Genomic DNA, 26620 nt, shown 5'->3' on the forward strand with positions numbered 1-26620 from the left:
GCAACCAAGATTGATATACTTATGCACAAACACGCACATTAATATAAGGTCTAGTTTATGGGTCAGCAATCCGCAGCTCTGGAGCCGCATGTGGCTCTTTCATCCCTCTGCTGCGACTCCCTGGTCGGTTCCACAATTGATAGGGCTTTCAGTTAGGACAGGTAGAGGAAAAAGGATACTGTGCTAGGATGAGACTCTATGGTGGGGAAACCAGACTTCTGGTTGGCTCCAGAATTGAATGGGGGCTTCCGGTTAGAATGTTTGTGGCTCTTTGAGTGTTTAAGGTTGCCAACCCCTGGTCTAGTTTATTGAATCCACTAATTAAATCCTTCAAAAATCAAGTATCCTTTGAGTTGAGTTGTACTTCTGATGATATTCTGGATATGGTAGCATTATGGAAACAGTTTGCCACTACCTTCTTGTAAGTCCTTGCAGCAAAGCAGTACTTTCAGAAGTACTACTGGGGATCAAACAACTGAAAGACAAGGGTGTTAAGTCCTTAGCTGCTTGATTGTTTTTCTGCTCTATTTCCTGATATCTCCTACATTTTGTAGACAGTGTCAAAAATGGGCTTCAGTGACTTAAGATAGTTTGGACTGAAGATAGTTTTCTTCCTACAATGAAAGAAGAAAAACATCTGACCAAAGTTAACATCCTAAAATTTTTATAGGATGGGAAGTATAGTAAAATTTCTAAATTCAGATAAAGTCCATGATAACTCAAACATGTTTATGCTGTTTTCTTGTCAATGATAGTGTAGAGTTTAATTGTAATACCTTCTTGGATGTTTCTTCGATATCCTAATCTAATCACCAGTCCTGGGCTTTTCTGGAAACTTCCACTAAAGGTCCAACTAAATTTGACCCTGGCTAGCTTTCTGAGATTAATCAGTCAGTGCTGCAACCTAGTTAGGCATCATGGACACGTCTATGAACTGGGCTAACAAAACTTCTAAAAGAAGATAATTTCATTGCTAGACTAGGTAATACTATCACTCCTAATGAGTGTAGGGTTTGTTCCCTGTTTCCTGCCCGGTTAGTATTGGGGTGGGTGTATGTGTGGGGTGTGTGATTTTCTCCTGAGTAGTCCTTGATTAAGGTATTGTTTTCTGCTAGATTGTTTGCCTGGTGTCAATCCTTGCTTACCTGGGTATAGGCTGCTGGAGAGACTGTATTCTGGTCTGTTTCTTTTTTTACCTTTTTTTTAATAATCTGTTTTGAATGGGGTAAACATGGAGTTTATCTCTATGTGTCTGCCAAGGACAGATTTGTCTGAATTGTAAGCTTCCAGGAATTCCATAGCATTTTTGTATTTAGCTTAGTCTAGGATGCTCACAGTTTTTCAGTTGAAGCTACAGTACGATTGAGTCTGCCCAGGTTATTGTGAAATTAAGGAGTGTTGTCATGACTGCCAGTTGGTGTTCATGGTCTTCATTTCTTTTTCATAACTTGCATTGGTTATCTGTAGTGTTTTGAGTGGTCAGGCATTTTTTGATAAATCTGATGAAAAAGTTACTTGAGCTAGTTTAATCCCAACCTGAGCTGATTTGGTTTCATTAAAAAATAATCTCTTTGAGTTAATGTTCAGAATACACTATCTGGTTTTTGGTGTTTGCATATCACACAACCTCAGCACTAGGTTACCCACTAAATATTGGTGGGACTCCAAGAAGTAGCTATCGTGCAAGACCATGGCAAAAAATAGTTGTCCAAAGTCCTGCTTTAATCAAGAGTGATCCATGGGATGAAGTTTGAAGGAATGAATCATGAGATAAATGCCTCAAGTAAAGTAGCGCTGGCTTGTGGTTTGATGCCAACCAGGTTGGCCCAGATAAGTCCTGTAAATCTATTAGAGACACAGTGGACACCAAGCTAAGTCTTGCTTTACAAGGAGAACAAGCAGACATTTGTCCCAAAATTTTATTCATTACCTTGCAGACATTCCTCCTATATCAGATGCTTTCTTCATCTAGTTTTCAAAAGAAATAGATGAGAACAAATGGTTTCTGCTAAAATAAGACAGATAGACAGATAATATGGCTCCCTGCATGAAAAGCATTCTAAGTTTCTCAACCTTTGAGATGAACATTTGTCAAGTATGCACAGGATAATTATTTTTTCTGTACTTTCCCCACACTTCTTCCCTTGCTTTTTGTCACTCTTCCAGACTGACTGCTATTCAACTCTTTAATGATTTCAAAGCTTAATGGAGTGAAGATTAAAAGGGGAGCAACAACTCATATTGCTAGCTTGATATTTTGCTCCAGCCATCTGGAGCTGAAGTTGGTTAACTTCCTCCCCCTCCCCCTTTCTCCTTGACTTTATGAAGCTTCCTGGCTGGTGATGACTTGCAGCCGTGTCCCAGTCCTACAATAAAATGTTCTGCTTTTCTTCTAACCAGAAATAAGTGGAACTTCATCCCTTCCAAGTTTGTGTTAGAATTGTTTCATCTTAAAGATGTAAAGCTTGTCAGTGGTTTATTAATGTGTAGACCAGTTGCTCCCCATATTTCTCAATGAGAAAAATTTACATCCTTAGAGAAAAACTCCTTTCTACCAAGTGAAAAACTCTTTCCAGCATGCACTAAATTTCAGTGATACTTTACTAAATTGATTTCTTATCTCTTTCTGTGATCTTTATATAATTTGGTGCACCCTTTTCTAGTCATACCCCAATGGGGAGAATGTTGTTTAGCCTCATAACACAGACAATACCCTGAAACCAAGGAGTGGATGCGTTTGAAACCTTGAGATGCAGAGCTGGAAAGCATAAGGCCCTTTTGGACTCTGAGTAGAGGTGGGTTTCAGCAGGTTCTGACCAGTTCTGGAGAACCGGTAGTGGAAATTTTGAGTAGTTCTGAGAACCAGTAAATACCACCTCTGTCTGGCCCCACCCCTATCTATTCTCTGCCTCCCAAGTCCCAGCTGATCGGGAGGAATGGGAATTTTGCAGCATCCTTCCCCTGGAGTGGGGAGGGAATGGAGATTTTACAGTATCCTTCCCCTGCCATGCCCACCAAGCCATGCCTACCAAGCCATGCCATGCCCACCAAGCCACGCCCACGGACCTGGTAGTAATTTTTTTTGAAACCCACCACTGTTCCTGAGCTTACATCTTCATTTAAAGAAGAGAGCCTTAAAAGTGAAAATAGAAGATTGAGGGTTTTCACTCCTTCCTCTTATTCTTCAAGGATCTGAAACAGGAGTCTGCAGGGGTGGAATTCAGATCCAGGACCCAAAGCAAATAATCAAAGATTCACTGTAGTGTTTATTAAACAGTACTTTATTTATTTGTTCAATTTGTATGCCGCTTTTCTCCGAAGACTCAAGGCGGCTTACAATGCATTTAAAAACCATATATAAAACATTAAAAGTTAAACCATTAAAAGCAATTAAAACCTATTCACATCATTCATGGCCGGATCTCTCCAGATCGCAACAGCGAGATCAACGGCCCCAGGCCTGCCGGAAGAGCCAGGTCTTCACCGCTTTTCGGAAGACCAATAGGGTGGGGATGGTCTGGACCTCAAGAGGTAACTGGTTCCAGAGAGCCGGGGGAGCCACAGAGAAGGCCCTCCCCCACAGGCCCGCCAGCTGGCATTGTTTAGCTGACGGGACCCAGAGGAGACCAACTCTGTGGGATCTTACCGGTCTCTGGGAGCTATGCGGTAGAAGGCGGTCTCGAAGATACCGTGGCCCTGAGCCATGTAGGGCTTTAAAGGTAATAACCAACACTCCAGTACATGCTGGAGGGGACCCCACAAGAGACTAGTTAGTCACCCCTTTAAATGAAAAGATACATTGATATTTAGACTTTTCAGGGGACAGTAAAGTACAGAAAGGAGGGGAAATTATGCATGTATTATGCATATTCATAAGTAATAAAGTAATAGCTCTCAGGTTACTTCCTGCCCTTCTGCTTTCTACAGAGAACAATAGTCTTCGTATCATTTGCATCTTGAGTTTCAGGTTCCAATGGAAATGTTTTGATAAACTGGCTATTGTGAGCCAAATACTACAAGGCCACATTCTTTATGTCTTAATTTGCCTTAAGCTGCTCCTTTCATCCGACAACTTATTTTTCCCAATACAGGATGTGGTCAAAATGTCAATATGATGGTTGTTTGTATGCAGTCAAAGCTTTTCCTGTTTTTTATTTATTTTAATGCAATGCATATTGATTTGGAAATGTTTTTTTTTTGTTTGTTTGTTTGTTTTGTTTTTATTTGATTTATATGCCGCCCTTCTCCGGAGACTCAGGGCGGCTTACAATGCGTTAAGTAATGTTAAGGATATTCTTGGCTCATAACCGATGTTGTGTTCAGTAAACACATGAAAAGCGACTGGGAGTGGTTGTGAACAATCACAGTCAATCATACAAACACACTGAGTTGTTGTAGTTTTTTACTTTTAGAAAAAGTAAAGCAAAGTCTAAAAACAATCCAAGTCATACCCAGATAAGACGAGAGTTAAAAGATCAAGTACAAAGTCTTCTTACCAGTTGTAGTCATACACAATAAAACAGTTCTTCTTGAGTTTCAAAACAAGAACAAGTGCAATATCAAAACATTCAATAAATAGTAGAAAGCAACATGTAGCTATGATCAAACAGCGATCATGCAGAGAGATCAGGTAGAGAGTTACAGCAAATAAGCAGGTAAAATGGTGTAGTGTCCACACAAGTCATGATCCTGACTTCCCTTAAGTACATTGGCTACAGAGCTTAGCCAATCAGGATACAGGATGATGCAATACAGTCTTAAAGCAATATAATACCTTTCTGACTGCAAACATACATTGTTGGTTTATATATTGCTTGACCAACTAGTTAGACAAACCATTTCCTAACAGGAACTATTACACAGGTCCTCAAGTGGTGAGGTTTGTAGGATTCAAATCTGTCCCCTTGTGCCTATTTGCATTTTGCTTTATATTATTTAACTTAGGGGAGAAGATGTTTGATGTTTTAGGGTAGAATTCTCCCTTTCCAGCTAGGACAGTGTTAGTGGTGGTCAGTGGTGAAATCCAATTTTTTTTACTACCGGTTCTGTGGGCGTGGCTTGGTAGGCGGGATGTGGCTTCTTGGGCATGGCTTGGGCGTGGCAGGAGAAAGATACTGCAAAATTTCCATTCCCACCCCACTCTGTGGTCAGCCAGAGGTGGGTATTTGCCGGTTCTCCAAACTACTCAAAATTTCTGCTGCCGGTTCTCCAGAATCTGTCAGAATCTACTGGGTTTCACCCCTGGTGGTCGTGTAAAAGTTAGTGGTAAATCCTAATATTTTAAGGATGTTCATTAAAGTGAAACATATTCACTTCTCTTTCTTCTTCTAAGCCTTGGATGTTTCCATTTAGCACAAACAACACAAATTGAACTGAAAAGCCTTGGTAGTACAGGAGTTTAAGGCACCCTGTTATTAAGCTGGTTATTAAGACCAGCTGCCTGCAATTACTGCAGGGTTCGAATCTCGCCAAGGCTCAAGGTTGACTCAGCCTTCCATCCTTTCTAAGGTAGGTAAATTGAGGACCCAGTTTGTGGGGGCAATAAGCTGACTTTGTATAAATATACAAAAGGATGAAGGCTATTGCTGAGCACATTGTAAGCCGCCCTGAGTCTTCGGAGAAGGGCGGCATATAAATCAAATTAAAAAAAAAAAAAGTTTGTTCAGCTTCTAACATACCCTCCCTTCCATTGTATATTTTGGGCACAGATTGCGGAAGATGATGCAAATACCTATAACAGTTGTACTGATTTTCCAGCACTGGAAAATCAATAGAACTGTTGATAATATGAATCACTGCATTCATATTATGCAGTGAGAAATTCTCCCAATCTATTCTGAGGCAGCAACTGTTAATAGCAGCTGACAGACAGGATGTCTCATGTCCTGCTCTGCATTTAGTTATCTACAAAATAAAAAACACTTATTTTTCTCTCCTTTGCACTGAATTTGTTTGGACAATGTTTCAAGAGTTTTTTGGGGGTTTTTTTGGTCATTGATTTTCAGTGCACGTTTATTCTCCCTCAGAAATTCCACATTTCTGTTGAAGGGAAAACATAAATGACCACACTTGTTGTTTTGGTTTTCAGAATATATTCCAAAGAACGCTGAAGCCTTTGAAAATTTGTTGAAGGTCTTAGGTTGTATCGGTAAAAGACAGACAATATTCTGAAACAAACTTGTGCCTAACTATATTCACTGCAGGTTGCAGTTATATGAAATGTCGGGTGTGTTATAAGACCCAGTTCAAGATGATGAAGGTAAAAGTGAATTCCAGCAAGATGGGATAAAGAGCGTTGAAACAAACTAGGCAAAAATTCTACTTATCAAAAAGTTCCTAGCTTCTCACCTTCTCTCCTACTCCTGTCCCCTACCCTTCCTTCCTCTCCTTTTCCCTTTCTTCCATTCCTCTCCCTCCCTCTCTTCTTCCTACCCTCTACTCCTCTCTCCTTTCTATCTTCTTTGCTGTGGAATATTCTCCTTGTTTTGGTATCCGAGCTACTCCTGTATTCTAATAGTATATACTTTCTTTCAATTTCTTTTCAGATTTATTCTGTCAGTATTATCATCATAATCGTACACTCATTCTTATGATCTTCTTTCTTTTTCCCCCTCCCATCCCCTTTTTTCATTTACTCTGGTGTCATCTGGATTTCTATTTCTTTTTTATCCTCTCACTTGTTTAACTTCCTATTATCTAAATCATTCATCTATCCTCTTACCTTCATATTTCTTTTCTAACCATATATAAGATCTTCACCATGTCTTGAAATACACTGATTCCTCTTTATGTCTTATTCTTAAAGTTAATCTATTCATTTCCGCTCAGTCTAAAATCTTTTTTATTACATCACCTTCTGACGGAATTTTTTTCTGTCTTCCAATTTTTTGCAAATACAATTCTTGCTGCTGTTATTATATGTATAGCTAAATACACATCTTCTTTACTATATCTCTCTGAGAGAATACCCAATTTTTTTTAAAAAAAAAACCTCTGGTTTTAATTCTATAGATTTATGTAATATTTCTTCCAATCATTTTTGTATTCTAGACCAATCATTTTTTGCTTCTAAACATGACCACCACATATGATAGTATGTTCCCGGCAAATGCTGCAGTTGTTTTGGATTGCACCCAAGGCAACTATCACTGTTGGTGCTACCTTTGCTTTCTTTTGTCACAGTCGTTCTACTTCTGTTTGCAAGTTGTTCTACTTCTATTTGCAGGTCTGTTTTTCTCTAGTTCTTCTCTTTTATTCTGTTGTCTCCCGGTACTGCCATGCCCATTCTCCAGATTTCTTTTGCTTTTCCTATCAACAATTGTTAAGTCTGGCGTGTTTCGTGACAGGTACTTCTCTGTTTAAATTACGAAGACCCAGAGCATTTTAATTTCTTTGTTTTCTATTACTTTGTCTATTTTGTGGTCCCACCAGTTCTTGCTTGCAGGCAAGCTGTATTCTTGCAGATAATTCAATGAATCATTGTTATTTTTATTATGGGTCATTGCATAGTCAGTCAGATGTTTAAACTGGATTTGCCATTTTTACCCAGCTATTATTATTATTATCCCTCAGGTTATTATAAGGTAGTGAACCAGAACATTTGACTAGCACTAAGCAGACATTCTACATTCCATTTACTCCGTTCTTCCCCAAGCTAAGAGAAACATTTCTGAGTCTTTTCATGACTGAAGCTTCAAAAGTAGCTTTCTGTAAGGACAATTGATTAGAAAACAGGCATGGGAAGGTTCATGCTCTGTCTCCTTTCACAAGAAATTGTAGGAAAAAACTAGTGAAGTATGTACAATTGGAACATCCCAAGGGAATAACTATAGGTAGCGATTAATTTCTTCCCCATTCTTCTTTGAAAGTCATACAATGCCATGCCATACATTCTCTATCTGCCTCATTCATTCATTCATTCATTCATTCATTCATTCATTCATTCATTTTGTAAAGCTGTCAATCTCATCTCAGTGACTGGGCTGCTCACAAAAATTAAAGCAATAGTCAACACCCCCCCCCCCAATTAATTTAAAAAGCCTACAAAGCAGGGGTGAAATCCACCAGGTTCTGACAAGGTTCTGGAGAACCGGTAGCAGAAATTTTGAGTAGTTTGGAGAACCGGCAAATACCACCTCTGGCTGGTCCCAGACTGGGGTGGGAATGGAGATTTTGCAATATCCTTCCCCCAGGAGTGGGGAGGGAATGGGGATTTTGCAGTATTCTTCCCCTGCCATGCCCACCAAGCCATGCCCACAGAAACAGTAGTAAAAAAAATGGATTTCACCACTGCTACAAACCCTCAATAAAAACACACTAAAAACAGAAAAATCAGCCTCCGTGTTCAGTCAGTCCCTCATCCTCACAGGCATTGAAGTGGATCTCCACTACTAGCTGAGCCCAAGCATGAAGCATGATGGCAGAGCCCTGTTTTCAGAGCTTTCCCAAAAGCTGGTTGGTTTGATGTTCCAAAAGGTGGATGCCGTGGCAGAAAAGGTTTTCTTCTTGCCTCAACATATCTCTCCTGCCAGATGTGATGTGTTGTGACCTAGGCTCACTTAGTCATTACAGGACACAATTAGTCTCAAACAAACCTATTTTATTATAACAGCCGAGAATTGCATTCATTCCCAGCTGAGTCCCAATTAGTTGCCAAAAACAAGTCCTTCGGAAAAAGTCATTCGGGCTTATCACAAACCTTTATCTTCTTTGGCACCCTGCCAAAGGCCTTTCTTGGCAAAGCCCCATGAAGTTCAGAAGCAAGAGACGCCGACTGGAAAACAGATTTAGCAATGTTGCTTTCCTACAAAGATCCCAAGAGCTGTTGCTGCTCTTTTAAGCTTTATGGGAGGAGCCAATCATTTCCTGGTCTTACTCCCGAGTCGTCCTTTTTGCTTTAGCTCCTCTTGCCTTCTGGCAGCTCTGCGCATGCATACACTAGGAACAGGCTCCTCCTGTTCCTCTGCCTCTCTGCTGTCCGACTCTGGAAGCTCCGGAGTCCGCACATCACTCCCAGATGGCCCTGCCTCCATATCTGTCTCCGACCCAGAGCCCTCATCCGGGCCTTTCCCAGACTCCAAGACTGGCCCATGGTCCTCCCCAGACTCCTCACTGTCCGACTCTGCTGCCAGTTTCTCAGGCTGCTGGCAGACCACAACATGATGAGATTGCAATCAGGGAGAGGCAATCCCTCAAATATCCTGATCCCATGCTATGTAGGGCTTTACAGTTCCTTACCAGCAACTTGAACTGAACCTACAGTAGAACCATATTAGTAGCCAGTGCAGCTGACAAACCAGAGATGTAAAGTGTGCTGAGGAGCAGGCATAACTCCCTGTGCCACTGAATTTTGCATGAGCTGCAGCTTCCACATGCTCTTCAAGGGCAGCCCCATGTAACTCACATTACAGCAATCCATTGGTGATCAGTCCAGGGTGGAAATGATTGAGAAGAGGTACAAATGGTATACAATATGAATGATCTGTCCCCGTCCACACACACACACAAACACAGCCAGCCGAGGGTTAAGGAAGTACTTGGCATGCACACAGGTCGTTATCTCAAACTTGGCAGCAATATAATCACTGTCTGCCAAGAGCTTTTACTGCAACAGATAACACAAAATTACATACGCATTGCAAATAGTCCAGCAAAAACAATATCCCTTTCGGCAGCTTCAGACGTTGTTCAAGTGACTAGCCAAAGTTCATTTTTGTTCGTCACGGAGTTTTACCAGCCACCACCCTCTCTTATATAGTCTCTGGGGTGTGGTCCAGTGACTCAGTTCTAATCCCTAGCACGCCTCCTTAACTGCTGCAACCGTTTATCACGCCTTCGTTGGCGTGCATACAGGAATGACGGCTCTCCTTCGCTCTCATCCGAGACACCTGGCTCCTGGCTAATCTCCTCTCCCTCGGCCGGCACCTGAGACAGTGCCAGAGGGGAGGGGCCTGGAGAGGGAGGCCTGGCTGACACCTCTTCCTCATGTTCGGAGTTTTCTTCCTCCGATGAGATAGGCTCAGAGGGTGGGTCCACAACAATGAAGCTTAACCAAAGGCCCTCCAGGCTAGAGCTGCCACCTGCTCTTTGAGCTGAAGTCATGACTCATGAGCTTGAACCAAGACAATATCAAAATAAAAGAAATTAGAGGTTCAGACAGAAATGTTAATCTGAGAAAGCATCTCAGACATGACTTCCCTAGTTCTCATGAAGACAAAGGGAGCAGAGAGAAAATACATTAAGATTTACAGGGTTCTATTATTATAACCTTAAAAAGTGGCAGAAACTTACTTGTCTTTGGTTTCCAAGTTTGGCCTGCCTTGGAAAACTGGTGTCAATCTTTTCACCTGGAGGAATGGTGGGATCTATGGATGAATAGAAGTCACATGGATATGATCCAATCCATAGCCCCCACTACTCCCTCATTCCAGGCAGCAGTTAGACGCAGTGGTGGGTTTCAAATTTTTTTACTACTGGTTCTGTGGGTGTGGCTTGGTGGGCATGGCTTGGTGGGTGTGGCAGGGAAAGGATACTGTAAAATCTCCATTCCCTCCCCAATCCAGGGGAAGGTTACTGCAAAATCCCCATTTCCTCCTGATCAGCTGGGACTTGGGAGGCAGAGAAGAGATGGGGGCGGGGCCAGTCAGAATTTTTACTACCAGTTCTCTGAACTACTCAAAATTTCCGCTACTGGTTCTCCAGAACTGGTCAGAACCTGCTGAAACCCACCTCTGAGTTAGAGCCTCAATCAGATCATGGAGCAGACCATCAGAAACAACTCCAAGATCCTTCTGGAACCTGTCAGGGATACTTGTTCCCTGGGAGGTTCTGATTGAATTAGATCCCATCTCTTTGCGGTGAGAAATGGCGACAGAAAACCACAATGGTTACCAGGGAGTGATGTGACTGTGACAAGGGAGTAACAGAACTCACCCAATTCTAGATCCGAATGAAGACCAGATCCAGTGTATTATTGCATTCCTTGTTTGATGGCTGTTATGTAGCCGTAAACTCCCGAGTTAGCCCAAATGCCACTCTCACAAAAGGCAACTTGAAGTCTCCTAGAACCATAAACCTTGGCAATTCCACCACCAGTCTGGTTATGCAGTCAAGAAACACAGGCAGAGAAGTTGCCATGCACCAATTAGCCAAGTATCTTAAAAAAAAAAATATTAACATTATTTCCGGTTTAATCTATTTAATGCTGATATGCATTAAAATTAATTTGTGGATGATCATCCGCAAGGGCTACGTTTCTTCCATAATACTACCTGGGACATTTTAACTGTGACTTTTAATCATAGTAATGTTTTTATATAACATGCTATGTCAGAAGCAAGTAGAGCACAATATGGCTCAACCTTCTGTCAGAATGAGACCATCTTAGCAGGAGAAAGGGAATTCTCACACTCCCTCCCCCCCCCCCCCGGTCATTTTGTCATCACCATCTCTGTGCCTAGCTTCTTTGGCAAAAGTATTGTCACTTTTCTGGATTCAGTTAAATTTTAGTTAGGGAAAAAAGGGGGAAAGGCCTATGGCTAGCCAGCTTGTATCCAAATCAGTAATGGATTGCTGCAAATCTTCAATAACAGAACATTTATCTTTAAAGGAAACCTCTCAAAAGATTTTTTTTTTAATTTTAATAAAATTCAATTTTTCCCTTTTTGTCTCTAAGTTAAACCCCTAAATTTAAAATCTCACAACATACTGTAATTCCCAATATTTCCTTAAATTCCCTTATTATAATCACAAATATTTTTCTTTATCAACTGTTTCAGATAATACAATCCAACATCTTGATAAAATTTTTTCAAGTATATAATCTCTTCTTATCAAATAATAAGCCAAATTACTTTGTACAGTACATTTTCTTAAATCTTAACTCCAATTTTCAATTACTTTATCAAATATACGCATTTATACCTCTTCAAACAGTATCTTAATCTTTTCTAATTTCACAAGTCTAATTAATTCACAATACAATATTATTTCCAATTTTTAGTTAAATTCCAAAATTGCAATTAAAAATATTCCAATTGTTACAATTTCCCTATTTAATTAAAAATATTCCAACTATTACAATATCATATATTAAGCTTATTCGTATTTCTAAGTCTCATTTCAATTCATTTATACATCCATGTAATTTTCCATTACTTTATACTTACTTAGTTAATTTCATTATTACAGTTCGATACTTCCAAGCATCACAATCTCAACTGTTACATTTAATTACTTTGTTATTTATATATATATATATATATATATATGTATGTATATATATATATATATATATATATATATATATATATATATATATATATATATCTTCAATATCTAATTTCACAACAAGTCTAATTAATTCCTAATACCGTATCATTTCCAATTTTTTTAGTTAAATTCCAAACTTGCAATTAAAAATATTCTAATTGTTACAATTTTAAACTTATTTTCTCAAAAGAAATTTTAAAGAGAGAAAGAGAGTTAAGATTTTTCACACTGGTTTTTCTCAAATGACAAAAAACAAGCTGGATAATGAAAAATGGCCAAGGTGACTGCAGGGGATGATGATGATGATGATGATGATGATGATGATGATGATGATGATGATAATGCAATGTTTTAATGCGTGACACAAGCAGAACTTTGAATGCATCATCTAAAAGAAACCCTCAAGGGAATGGCTGCTCTAATTGTCTCTTCAGCCTTTCCCATATATTGTAGCAGTGCTCACACTTCCTTCTTGTCCATGCTTACCATGATTAAAGGTAGGCATAGGTCTTCACAGGGCATGGTTAAAAAAAATGACAAGATAGCTGTCACAATAATGTCATGGAAACTCCATCTCTTTTTATGTGCCCTTCAAACTTTTATTTAAAAAAACAACAACAGGTGGAACTTTGGCATTGGGGCATTCTTTGGGCCACAATCTTGACTTTTTGACCATACCCAGTGGACATCCCTGATGAGAGGCATCTACAGGTATTTGGATCTGAAATAGGAAAAGTGCTTCAGGAGCCAACATATACACCTTTACTCTACCTGTCTCTATGCCCTTGACATTCCCTGAATTGAAACATGCATTGTTTGGGAATATTGCAGTTACCATGTAAAATCAGGAAAAGGAGTGTCTCCTTCTAAGTTGGTGTTGACAGGTACAACAGGTGCACCTGTACCAAGTCAGTAGCACTATCTCCCACTTTGGATGTTGTTACTCAATTCCTTGGCTGAATCAACCCCAAGAACACAACATTCTAAGACGTAATTCAGTGTTAGGCAAGCCAAAATACTTGCCTTTGAGCCACACCCTAGAATAAAATCCAAGCCAATTAGATTTTTATCAATGCAATGTATTAACTCCTCAACCTGGCAACCAGAGAAGAACAGAAGGAAAATGTTCATATCATTTCAGTGATTCACATGACAGTTTTGAATAGCTTTATCTTTAGAGGAAATTTGGTACATTTGTCTTTCTTCTTTTTCTTCCTTCAACATCTTGAAGTCTATAAACTTAAAAAAAAAGAAGAAGAATGACAGGTACGGAGTCTTTTGCGACATCTACTTCAGTCCTGATTTTTTTTTTTTTAAATCCGTTTCTTCTATTTTCCAACTCCAATTATGGACTAATTTCCCAGGAATTGCCTGCAAGATCAAAGAAAGAATATAGTCTTAAGTCAAGAATGTGACCAGGAGCTGGGAGGGTCATACACTGGCCCTTCTTTACAGCTGACTTCTTCTACCAGAACATTAGAAGTTTTCCCAAAGTATTATGAATGCAAATAAACCTGACCTATTTTTATTATGATTATGTGCATGTGTTTTTTCGAACTCTTATGGAAAGAATTCCTATGATAGCAAGAGTGAAATGCCAGATTAAATAATTGCATGCAAAGATTTCCTTTGTATTCCCTACTTTCGCATCTTTATTTGTGTTTCTTCTAGAAATTGACCAGGGAAGCTGTGGAGATCCCGGAATGCTGGCGTATGGCAAGAGAGAAGGGTCAACATTTCGCCACGGAGACTCGTTGACATTTGAATGCCAGCCTGCATTTGAACTGAAGGGGCAGAAAACAATCACTTGTCAAAAAAGTAGCCAGTGGTCTTCTCAGAAACCAGTCTGTGTTTGTAAGTCAGAGGGAAAGAATGCCCTTTCCCATTTAACCAGGGATATCTCACAAGCTATCAAGTGAACAACTTGACATGTTGGGTGCAATGGAGATGGGAATAAAACGAAACCAAACCTAGGCGGTTCCATAAGCAGGCTAGCTTTGAACACCTTAGATGGTTTGAAAGAGTCTCATGTTTCCAAGGATTAACTGAAATTCGGGCATGGAGAAGGAAGCACCAGCTGCTTGATTGGGGAGGCTCTAGTTACAAACTCCAGTCACCCAATTGTAGTTGGCAAAGAGAGAGAGGTCGCTGACACCCCAAAAGCTGTTGATCTTCGGAAGAAGATTCTTATGTCAGGAGCAGCAGTCACCATTGTGAAAATTCCCAATGTTGTACTGCGCCAAAATATCATGAGACTTTATGTGAAAAAAGAGATTATCTGAGTCTTGGCTACCTTGCAAAATTTCACCCGTCTCTCTGTATATGTCCTGGAGGTCTATTTATACCACCCTAAGTGATGTTCTAGAATTGCTGGATGCCACATTGCATTTCAAATCAAGACCTATCTATCTTGCTTTGGGCACGTAGTATATACACCTGGGGTTTAGAAGGTCATGAGGGCAGGTTAGACTTTAGAGACCTTTCCTCCAAAATATGGGTGAAATCCAGTGGTGAAATGTAAAATTTGTTACTACCAGTTCTGTGGGCATGGCTTGGTGGGGGGATAATGTGACTGGGTGGGTGTGGCCAACTTTTTTTTTTTATTTGATTTATATGCCGCCCTTCTCCAGAGACTCAGGGTGGCTTACAATGCGTTAAGCAATAGCCTTCATCCTTTTGTATATTTATACAAAGTCAGCTTATTGCCCCCACAAACTGGGTCCTCATTTAACCTATCTTAGAAAGGATGAAAGGCTGAGTCAACCTTGAGCCTGGTAAGATTCGAACCTGCAGAAATTGCAGGCAGCTGTGTTAATAACAGGGTGCATTAAACCACTGTACTACCAAGGCTCCTTTAACTTTTAAAACTATTTTTTCTAGTTTTATCAGGATCATCAGAGGCTTTTTTTTTCTTTTAAAAGCATTTTTTCGGCCGAAGAGGTTGTAGAAAAAATGCTTTTAATTTTTTTTTAAAAAGCCTCTGATGATTGCGCAGCTCAGCTGGGCATGGGGGGGGGGGGCGTGGGCAGGTATTTTTGCTACCGGTTCTCCAAACCACCCGCCACAATTGCTACCGGATCGGACGATCCGGTCAGAACCAGGAGCATTTCACTCCTGGTGAAATCTACTTACCTTCCTTACTGGTTCGGAAGTGCATGCGCGCGCATCACATGCGTGCACAGACCCTCTGTGCATGCGCAAAACCTGCGCATGTGCAGATGGTAAAAAACACAATACTTCCTGGTTAAAACCAGGAAGTAACGACACCTGGGTGGATGGGCGGAGCCTCGTGCCACCATCGCTACCGGTTCTCCGAACCTGCCACAATTGCTACCGGATCACCCAATCTGGTCCGAACTGGGAGCATTTCACCCCTGCTCCAAAGCCCCTACATTCTCAGTTAGATAGGTTTAGTAATTAAGAATACTCAATTCCAGGGTTTTAAGAGGTAACTGCCTCAACTACTTTTATTTCTATAATGCCTTTCTTCCCATAGTAGCTCAGGAAAGAAAATAAGAACAATGGGAGACCTTGACTAAACCCAATTTGATCCTTCTCCAAATTCTAAACTACAAAGAACACTTTGAGTTACAGTGACTAAAACCCTCTTAAAAACCCACTCATGGATGGATTATAGACTGAAATAACTGGGTGGAGAATCTCTTCTAAAACTACTGAAGAAGTCCTTCTTAGGCGAGCGAGCACTAGGGAAATAAAGTTAATCCAGTACCTGTGTCTGTCTGACGGATGCTCAAGTTAGCCAGCAGGCAAGTCCTCAAAGGATAATCTGAGAATCCAGACAGAAGCTGGCTGCCTGCCTGCCGGCTTCCCTCCCTCCCTCCCTCTCTCAATAAACTGTGTATTTCTGCTTGTCATATTTTCCATTTAGTGGTTAATTGTCTCCTTTCATCCCCCTTCTGATGCAAAAGGGCAATTATCACTAAGTTTAAAAAAATGCAAAGGTACAGGATGATAGGCAAGGCAGATAAGCCTTTTTATCTGCTCACCTCCTGGGGAGCTTCCTGATTTTGCAGCCTTGCTTCTGTCTGAATGTTTCTCACATCCAACTGTCATCTGCAGCCATGGACTGAATGAGAGTTCTACGATGCTTCATCTCTGAAAAATGATGGTGCGATCCAGTGGTGAAATGTAAAATTCGTTACTACCGGTTCTATGGGCATGGCTTGGTGGGGGGAGTGGTAATGTGACTGGGTGGGCGTGGCCAACTTTTTTTTGTTTGTTTTTTACTTTTTAAAGCATTTTTTTCTACAATCTCTTTGGCTGGAAATGCTTTTAAAAGGCTCTGACGATCCCAGCTGAGTTGCCTGATCGTCAGAGGCTGTTTTTTTCTTTTAAAAACATTGTTTCTACAACTTCTTCGGCCGAAGAGGTTGTAGAAAAAATGCTTTTAAAAGTAAGAAAAAAAGCCTCTGATGATCACGGGGCTCAGCTGGGCATGGGAAGGGCAGGGATTTTTGCTACCAGTTCTCCGAACTACCTGCCACCATCGCTACCGGATTAGGCGATCTAGTCCGAACCGGGAGCATTTCATCCCTGGTGCGATTGCTTGGGCTAAAGGGTGCCTATTTGGGGAAAGTAACATCTGCCTCCTCTGGATCTAAGAATGCTCACCTAATCTTAAGATTTGCAAGTATTGCACAACCTACAAAGAAGGTCTGGAACAATTTTAGTTCGCTACGTATTATACCCGATGCAGGTTTTTCCTCTCTGTGATGCTATACAATACTTGTAGATTGGTAGTTGGGTACGACTCCTATGCATTCATCTCCCAGTGTTCTAGCCCTACACATGCATTCAAATTATTCCTATGAAAACTAGAAGTGGAAATATGAGGAAAGAGCAGGGGTGGGTTCTACTTACCTTTATTACTGGTTTGCAATGGGGCCGCACGTGCGCGCACTCTTCTATGCATGGGCAGAAGCTTCTGTGCATGCGCAGAAGCATTTTGATGACATCGGGGTCAGTGGACGGAGCCTCTCTCTAGTTTTACTACTGGTTCTATAGAACTGGTGTGAACCAGGACCAACCCATCACTGGGAAAGAGCCTTCCCAACATCTCTATCTTTTATTGGGTTGAAGACTCAGATCTAATGTACTTCCCAGCTTTTCCTTTCATTACGTCTTTCCTTTTATTTTTTTTACTAAAAGCCTTTGCACAGCCTCATGTGACAGGGATTGGCAATACAATACAGGTAATCCTTGACTTTCTAGGGCCAGTAATTCAGTAATAAATCATTGCAGTCATAAGTCAAGGTACCCATGTGACTGGACCTGTTTTTTGTTTTTTTTTTCCAATACAGGTAGTCCTCAGTTTATGACCACAATTGAGCCCAGAATTTATGTTGCTAAGTGACAAAGTTGTTAAATCAGCTTTGCCCCATTTTATGACTTTTTGGGGGGGGGGCTAGATTCGTTAAGTGAATCACTGCAGTGATTCAATTAGTAGCACGGTTGTTAAGTGAATCTGGTTTCCCCATTGTCTTTGTTTCTCAGAAGGTTGCAAAAAATGATCACATCATCCAGAATCAGGGGTGAAATGCTCCCGGTTCGGACCGGATCACCCGATCCGGTAGCGATGGCGGCGGGTGGTTTGGAGAACAGGTAGCAAAAATCCCTGTGCCCCACCCTCCATGCCCGCTGAGCCACACGATCATCAGAGGCTTTTTTTTAAAGCATTTTTTCTACAACCTCTTGGCCGAAGAGGTGGTAAAAAAAATGCTTTGAAAAATCTCTGACGATCCCAGCTGAGTTCCTGATTGGCAGAGAGGCTTTTCAAAGCATTAGAAAAAATGCCCACAGAATCGGTAGCAACAGATTTTACATTTCACCTCTGCCTAGGACACTGCAACTGTCATAAATATGAACCAGATGTCGGGCATCTGCCTGTAAATCACGAGACCATGGGTTGCTTCAGTTGTCATAAGTCTGAAAAATGGTCATAAATCACTTTTTTCAGTGCCGTTATATGCATGTGCATCACTAAACGAACTGTTTTAAGTTGAGGACTACCTGCATTTTTTAGTGCTGATTAAGCAAACACATTATTTTGAACGGAAAGTGGTAAAAATATTGTAAATTGTGGTCCCATGACCATGGGATCTACAACTGGTCATAAAAACAAGCCAGTTGCCAAGCACTTGAAATGTTGCATGGCTGCAAGAGGTGGTGTGTGATGTGGGAGACCAAGGCTGTATGTTGTGGCCCATTAGTGGCCTGTGCAGATTGTAGCTGATTCGGACAGCGAGGAGGCTGGTGTGGTGCTGCGCCAGCAGCCTGTGCAGCTGGCACTCAAGTCAGACAGTGAGGAGGCTGGAGAAGATGTGGTGCCAGAGGCAGGGATTCAGCTAGGGCCTTCAGAAGCTCCAGAAGCTCCTTTAAGTGAAGAGGAAGAAGAGGAGGAGCCTCTTCTCGATGCACGGGCGCGCAGAGCGGTCAAAAGGCAGGAGTGGCTCCTCAGGAGGAGGTCTCCTCAAGAGTAAGGCTTGGGGCTAATTGGCCACTCCCTTAGCCTATTTAAGGAGGAACGCCGCTTGCAGCAAACTGTAGGGAACAACTTTAGTTCAAACTCCTTCGTGTCTGGATTCTCTGCAAAATTGTTTCTGGGCTTTCTGCCAATTTTAGTAAGACTGTGATTACCTTATCTTAGAATTCTGGTAGGCTGTTAAGACAGTTTTATTAACAGCCTTTGGTTGATAAAGACTAAGTTATTTGAGTAAAATAAGCTTTGTATAGAGTTTGTGTGTGCTGCGTTCTTTGGGTCCGTAGCTGGGGCAGAACACTGTAGTTCAGTGGTGGGTTGCCTCCAGTTCGCACCAGTTCTATAGAACCGGTAGTAAAACCAGCGGAAGGCTCTGTCTACCGACCCATCAAAACGCTTCTGTGCATGTGCAGAAGAGTATGCGGCCCTGCTGCGAACTGGTAGTTAAGGTAAGTAGAACCCACCCCTGCTATAGTTCCCCTTTAGTCATGGAAGGTAGCTCCATGTAGACCACATGGGACTCTAGGCCAGAGCCCTGAATTGTATGGTCAATTCAGGTGGAGAAAAGTGAATCAAATAGCAAAGTCAAACAGATGGAACCAGAAGCTAATCTAATATGGGTAGAGTTCCACAATAGGGTTGAGCAGTTTATGACCGAATCTGTTGTGGGAACCAACCAAGCATTTTGTCTTAGCAGATGTACTGAATCCTGCAGTACTCCACACTGACCTATTTTGATTGTACAAAGGTGGAGAAGTGTAATTAGAGTCTTGATCTCTCTATGAAAACCTGTTTCTTTAGAGTAACCAGGAACAGCCCAAAATATCTTATACTATCTAATGGTTCAGAACTTGGGTCTAGAAATGAGGCTTCGGTAGAGGAAAGATCCCTAAGAAGGTCCCATAAAAAAAATGTATCAGCCTTTGTGCTCATACATAAATTGGTCATATTAACATTCTGCTTCTGTTTCTACAGCGTATAAGTGGAAACGGTAAAGTGTCACATCAACGCCCAAGTAAATTGTGTAGGCTTTCTTGTAGACGTGTAACTGTGATTGAATACAGATTAGAATCAAACAGTAGATACATGTTGAGTTGGATTGGTTGGTATAAAAGATATAAAAAGGAATTGGAATTCTGCATGTTCAAACTGCAAGGACAGTCACTCGTGTGAATTTTGAAGCAGAGGTGCATACCTCATAGAGCACCCATGTTGTATGTTTATGGCTTAGCCTTAGACACATCTAAATGGCATCAGAACCATTTTGGTATAATTCAGACTACTTTTGCAGTTACATAAGTTGGTCATGGGTTTAGAAACATTACCTGTGATTTTGTTGTCAGGTTCATTAAAATAAGGATGGATAGATTTGACTTTGCAACTAAAAGCAAGAAATGGGTGGGACTGAGTCTACAATGAAAGGGTAACGTTTGGGTTCTATCTCCCCATTTTGTCTCTTCATACCGTGTTTCCCCAAAATAAGATACTGTCTTATATTTTTTTGGACCCCGAAATAAACGCTTGGCCTTATTTTCGGGGAGGTCTTATTATTTTGGGGCATGTGGAACTGTCTTACCTAATTTCCAGCTCTGTCTCCCTAACCCTAACCAGAGGAAATGGCGGGGATCGGCTGCGCATGTATTTAAATATTTTCAGGGAGGGCTTATTTTCGGGGCGGGGGTTATTTTAGTGCATGAGCTCAAAAGCCTGATTGGGCTTATTATCAGAGGATGTCTTATTTTCTGGGAAACAGGGTAGCATCTTCATATTTCTCCTACCTTCCAAGGAAAGGGGAAGTAGTTGAAACCACATGTGTTAGGCGTGCCTCCGTTCAAAACTCAAGAAAGAAAAACCCCAACTCCATGTTTGTAGAGAAAGGTACTTTTACTGAGTATGAACTGAATGCAGCGAAAGAAAAGCAAAGTCTGAGGCAATAGGCACAAAAATTACATATTGGAAGTATTCCCAAATCCCTCCCTGCAAGGACCCTGACTGAATGTCCAATCCCCAGCTCCCCAAGGCATCATGTGAGATACATCTTCAGATGGTCCCATCCCTCTGGTATGCCAGAACGGTTGACCTTGACAGTTATCAGATCTCTCCACAGCTGCTAAAAAGACAGTGAGAATTTTCCTCCCTTTTCCAAGACATCTCCACCAGCTCACTTCCCCCCTCCCAAATACCTACAATACCTCCCCCCTCCCATTACAATGGCAGCCGAAAGCGAGCAAGCATCATGAGGCTGACAACATGGGTCTTGGAGAGAGGGATTTAAACCTTAGTACAAACATCTGAGCAAAGTGGGAATGTTGTCTCATCTATCATAGGTTGTGATTAACTTATGGGGTTTTTTGGCCAAGACATTTCTTTCAAGTCAAATCAAAAAGGAAGGTTGAGATGAAGGTAGCCATTTACCTGGGTTATGTTGGGGAAGATGTTTGTTTAGGTGGCTCATCCTGGACTCTGTGGCTTATCCCAGGTTATTTCCAGGTATGTAGAATGGATTCTAAGAAGATCTTGGTCATAGTCCATCCAAGGCAGGGGTGAAATCCAAAAAATTTTCCCTATCGGTTCTGTGGGCGTGGCTTGGTGGGCATGGCAGGGGAAGGATACAGTAAAATCTCCATTCCCACCCAACTCCAGAGGAAGGTTACTGCAAAATCCCCATTTTCTCCCGATCAGCTGGGACTCAGGAGGCAGAGACTAGATGGGAGTGAGGCCAGTCAGAAATTTTTACTACCGGTCCTTGGAACTACTCAAAATTTCCACTACCGGTTCTCCGGAACTGGTCAGAACCTGCTGAAACCCATCTCTGAGGTGATTGGAGCTGTGCCTTATTTCTGAGTCCTGAATGATAGCATCAAAGGGATTGGCAAAGAGAAAGGAATGTTTACCAAGGTCTCTTTGCCCATCTCTTTTCATGTCATTCTCATATCTCAGCTGAAAGGCAACACTTGAAAGGAAACATGGGTGGAAGGGGTCTTTTGGTTGAAAACATATTTTTGGCTGCAAAAAACATCTCTCAAACAAAGAGACATGGACAAAGGGGGTAGCTGCCAGAGGATTTTAGATCCATCACAGCTTGACCTTTAAGCTCTAATGGGGTCTTAGAAGTTTCATTTTCTTCAAGATGCCTATTCTTGAATATCCTACGAGTTAACAATCGTCTGAAAATTAATATTATCTTTGTGTGGATGAATTACTTTTCTGTGTCAGAGAAGCACATTGCTGCAATAGGTTATCTGTGCTGAAGTATGTGAGCAATTGAAAGAATCAAAAGGCTGTAGTGTGGTAGTGAAACAGGTCTGCTTGAGCTAAGTGTGATTGTTTTCAAGAGCAAGGTGACATTTATCTGACTCATTCAGACTTTGTTATTATTTTATTGGCAATTTGTTTGAAAATGGGCATCTCATTTATGTGCATCTAAAGAAGGAAATAACACTTTTCAATTTGAAATAGGAAAATTATGTTTTGGTTATGGATGTCTGGATGTTTCTGTTCTCCACATAATGTGTCTTAAAGATGTACTGTATGTTATGTTCTTTATAATTTAATATTCAGTTTTCTCCATGAGAATATGGTTGAGTTTTTTTTTTAGTTCATTAAAATTCATGAGATACACCCCGGGTTGCTCTATCATATTTCTTTACAACATTTGAGTAAATACACTCGATTTGTGGTCTCTCCCATGATTTGATGACAGGAAAGAACACCTTTTGTGATAACAATTATGACAGTCGTGATTTAAATCTCACTCTGAGTTATATACTTGGCCTTCGCTTGTGTCCTGAATCATGTTTAAGGAAAATGAAGCTTTGCATGTTTCCCCAGAAATTGCAAAGAAGATGGAAAAGAAGATATGCAGAAGGAAAGTACAGTTGGTCCTTGACTTACAACCATAATTGAGCCCACAATTTCGGTCGTAAGTCTTGATGGTCATAAAGAAGGTCAACATCTAACCATGCCCAATTTTACAACCTTTTTTGCAGCTGTTGAAAAGTGAATGTGTCAACTGTAAACTGAATGCTGTGGTCATTAAATGAACATTGCAGTTGTTAAGTGAACCCATAGCTCACTATGGGATGGTTTTGTCTAGAAATTAAAAGTAAATGCCAGTTTTGGGCAAAAACATTGTAAAGCATGGTCAAATGACTACGGGGCACTGCAAATGACTGTCAATACAGACTGATAGTTGAGTGTCCAAATTGTAGTCATGTGACTATACAGGGGAAGCACGGACATCTGGGTCATAAGTCCCATTTTTGGAGCCTGTCATAACTTCAAAGAGTTGCAAAGCAACCAGTTGTGAATCAAGGCTATCTATACTGGTGTCTGTCCTCATACTATCTCTCCCCAGGGGACCCCATTTTATTTACTGTTTATTCCTACACTCCAGGGGCAGGTTTCAAAACCTGTCACTACGGGTTTGCTTATGGGCGCTTGCACATGAGTGTGACATTTTTGCGCATGCGCAAAAGCATCCTGGCGGGTGAGTGGAGCCTCCCACCACCATCATTACCGGTTCGCCTGATCCGCAGTGAACCTGTAGCAACCCACAACTGCTACATTCATTCATTTATTTTGCTGTTTGATTCCTCTGAACCAGAGGTGGGTTTCAGCAGGTTCTGACCAGTTCTGGAGAACTGGTAGTAGAAATTTTGAGTAGTTCGGAGAACCAGTAAATACCACCTCTGGCTGGCTCCGCCCCCATCTTTCTCTGCCTCCCGAGTCCCAGCTGATCGGGAGAAAATGCGGATTTTGCAGTATCCTTCCTTTGGAGTGGGGACGGAATGGAGATTTTACAGTATCCTTACTCTGCCACGCCCACCAAGCCACACCCACCAAGATGTGCCACGCCCACCAAGCCACACCCACATAACCGGTAGTAAAAAAATTTGAAACCCACCACTGCTTTGAACTAACCCAAAATGGCTACCACAGCAGCTTACTATGAGTTAAAGGTCAGGAGAACTGAATATAAAACAAATGTGCTCTGAACACAGAATTACCCAGTTGAACTGGACTTGTCTACTTCTATATTTTTTTAAATTTTAGGTTCAATGACTGGGAGAATGCAGGGAGACAGTGCAGACTAAGAAAAGAGTCAGGATGGGCCAGTTTCATTTCCCAAATTAGCAGTTGACAAGTAATTTCATTGAAGGCTCCCAATTTTGAAATATACAGGTGGTTGTTAGACCTGAAGGGAGATAGGAAATACCCAACACACAATCTTGATTGCATGGTTTCCTAGTCTAAAGCTGTGTCTGCACACTAAATCACAAAACAGTCAACCACTTTTCTGTTGTAGCCGGTTGGCAAATGTAACTCTTATCATTAGTTATGTTTTAATACATCATGCCAACCAGAGATATCCTTGGCAGGAATGTCAGATAAGTTAAATGGCGGCTGCATTTATGACGTTAAAGCTCAGAGATTTAGAATGTGTGCTACATGTATTAAAAAAAAAAAAGATGGGTTTTGATTGTGCAGTTGTAGCCACCATCTTAATTTTTTGACACATGGGGAACCCCAATAGATGCCTCTGGTGCCCAACCCAATACATAGATACCAAGGGAGGGGGCAGAGAATGTTGTTTCAGTCAGGGGTGAAATCCAGCAGGTTCTGACAGGTTCTGGAGAACCGGAGCGGAAATTTTGAGTAGTTCGGAGAACTGACAAGTACCACCTCTGGCTGGCCCCAGAGTGGGGTGGGAATGGGGATTTTGCAATATCCTTCCCCCAGGAGTGGGGTGGGAATGGAAATTTTGCAATATCCTTTCCCTGGAGTGGGGTGGGAATGGAGATTTTGCAGTATCCTTCTCCTGCCATGCCCACCAAGACACACCCATCAAGCCACGCCACGCCCACCAGGACACGCTCTCAGAACTGGTAGTAAAAAAATTTGGATTTCACCACTGGGTTCAGTGAATTTCGGGTAAACATGTTGCTCCAATACAAGGTAGATTTTCTGCAGCAAACCTGGACTGTGTTGCATTCATTCAAAATAAGTGGAACTACTTTCCCCCAAACAGCAAGTAACTTGGCTGATCTTTGAGCCAAGTCAGATTAGGTATTCTGTCTTTTCCCAATAAACTGAGCATCTTTTTTTCTCCCGACCCCTTCCTTCTCATTGATCCCTGCTCTCCAGCTCAACTTCTGTTTCCCTTCAGTTGAAATGTATGCAGCCAAGTTTAATCTGTGGGGAAATCACCAGCAGTGTTTTCTTTTAGTGCATTCCTTTGCTTTGGGCATTCTTTATATGGAACTTGTTCCTGAAGAAAGGAAGTGGCAAGTTATTTTCTCTCTCCCTGCAAAATGTACCTGCTTGCAAAGACTAAATGTCTGGATATTTTAATTGCCAATTGCTCTACTTGAAATGTGGTTTATTGACGTTTTCTCATAGCATCTGTTTATCTGCAACATAAGCGAGACATAGATTTGGAGGTCCAGCTTTGTACTGACTGTTACTCACAAACCCTTTAATTCAAAGGTGTCTGAAGGATGGGGAGTTATGGTAGCCCATGCAATCAGGACTCCTCTTTTATATGAGTGGTGCAAGTAAAAAAAAAAAAGATCAGAGTTTCAGTCTTTATGATTGTGGCTGCCATGTTGACCCCCCCCTCCTCTGAGCACCCCTGTTTTAATGTTATTCATCTTGTTTTTAAGCTGTGTATTGAATCATTTCCAAGCTACTGGCAGTACAGCGGGAAATGTTATATGTGGATATGAGACCATTTGATGAATAGGAATGGCTTGGAGTTTGGGAGGAATATCACTTAAGGGTTGAATGAAAAGTTAGCTTTAGTGAAGTAAAATAGTAGTTTGGCGTACATGAACTTCCTCATTATCATCACTACTACCGTATTTTTCGGAGTATAAGACACATCTTTTTCCCCCTAAAAGAGGGTGAAAATTTAGGTGCATCTTATACACCGAATGTAGCCCGGCCCACCCACTGGCCCCTACCCTTTGGCCTCTGCCTCCCAGCAACTTACCTCCTTGCAGCAAGCAGCAAGAAGAAACAGCCCATTTCAGCTTCAGCACAGCCTAATTAGCACAAGTTGATTGTCTGTTGGCCTCCTGACTCTCAGCTGTTTCAGGCTGCAGGGACTGCCACTGCCTATTGCTGTGTGGGCCTCAGCTGTTTGCTGCAAGGAGGTAAATTGCTGGGAGCATTTTTTTTTTCTTGTGCTAATCAAGCTTTGCTGAAAAACAAAAATGAAAGTAAAGCAGGCTATTTGCTGTTTGCTGCAACGAGGCAAAATTGCTGAGAGGCAGAAGCAGATTCCTTTTTCTTGTTTTCCTCACTAAAAAAGGTAGGTGCGTGTTATAGTCTGGTGTGTCTTATACTCCGAAAAATACGGTACTTCTTTAGAATGAGTCTCAGTCATCCAGGTCATGGTTGTCACAAAGGTGCTTTTTCAAAAGGCAACTGGACTTTGTTTTTCCTTGAAGATGTTTTGCTTCTCATCCAAGAAACTGCTTCTGTTCCAAGAAGCTTATTAGAAGAACTGAAGAAGCTTCTTGGATGAGAAGCAAAACATCTTCAAAGAAAAACATACAAAAATCCAGTTGCCTTTTGTAAAAACATATTTGGGGCAGTTATTCATTATGTAATACACATTTGTTATATGTGTTTATGTTTAACTTCATTTAAGGGTTGCAGCATTTAAGGGTCATGGCTTTGGATTGAGATATCTTTCCATGTTCTGTGGATCTTTGGATTTATGAATTCTTAAAGAGGGTGGGTTAGGCTTGTTTTAACTGTACGATGAGAAATGAAAAATGAACCATACTACAAAAATCTATGGAGATTCTCAGTCATCCAGGTCATGGTTGTCCCAAAGGTGCT

At 41.3% G+C, this 26620-nt stretch overlaps 1 protein-coding gene across 2 annotated transcripts in view; it reads left to right on the forward strand.

The window, feature by feature from the left end:
* Positions 1-26620, forward strand: part of CSMD2 (CUB and Sushi multiple domains 2) — an 822245-nt gene that overhangs the window by 512689 nt on the left and 282936 nt on the right. The window contains exon 13 of one of the 2 annotated variants that reach the window (XM_034413370.3): positions 13942-14124. The exons of the other annotated variant lie outside the window; for it this stretch is intronic. Coding sequence (XP_034269261.2) covers positions 13942-14124 — 183 coding nt within the window. The remainder of the gene's footprint in view (positions 1-13941; positions 14125-26620) is intronic. 2 annotated transcript variants of the gene reach the window in all.

This window comes from Pantherophis guttatus, chromosome 10 (genome assembly GCF_059756535.1).
Source record: "Pantherophis guttatus breed Tessera chromosome 10, ASM5975653v1, whole genome shotgun sequence".
Lineage (NCBI taxonomy): Eukaryota > Metazoa > Chordata > Lepidosauria > Squamata > Colubridae > Pantherophis > Pantherophis guttatus.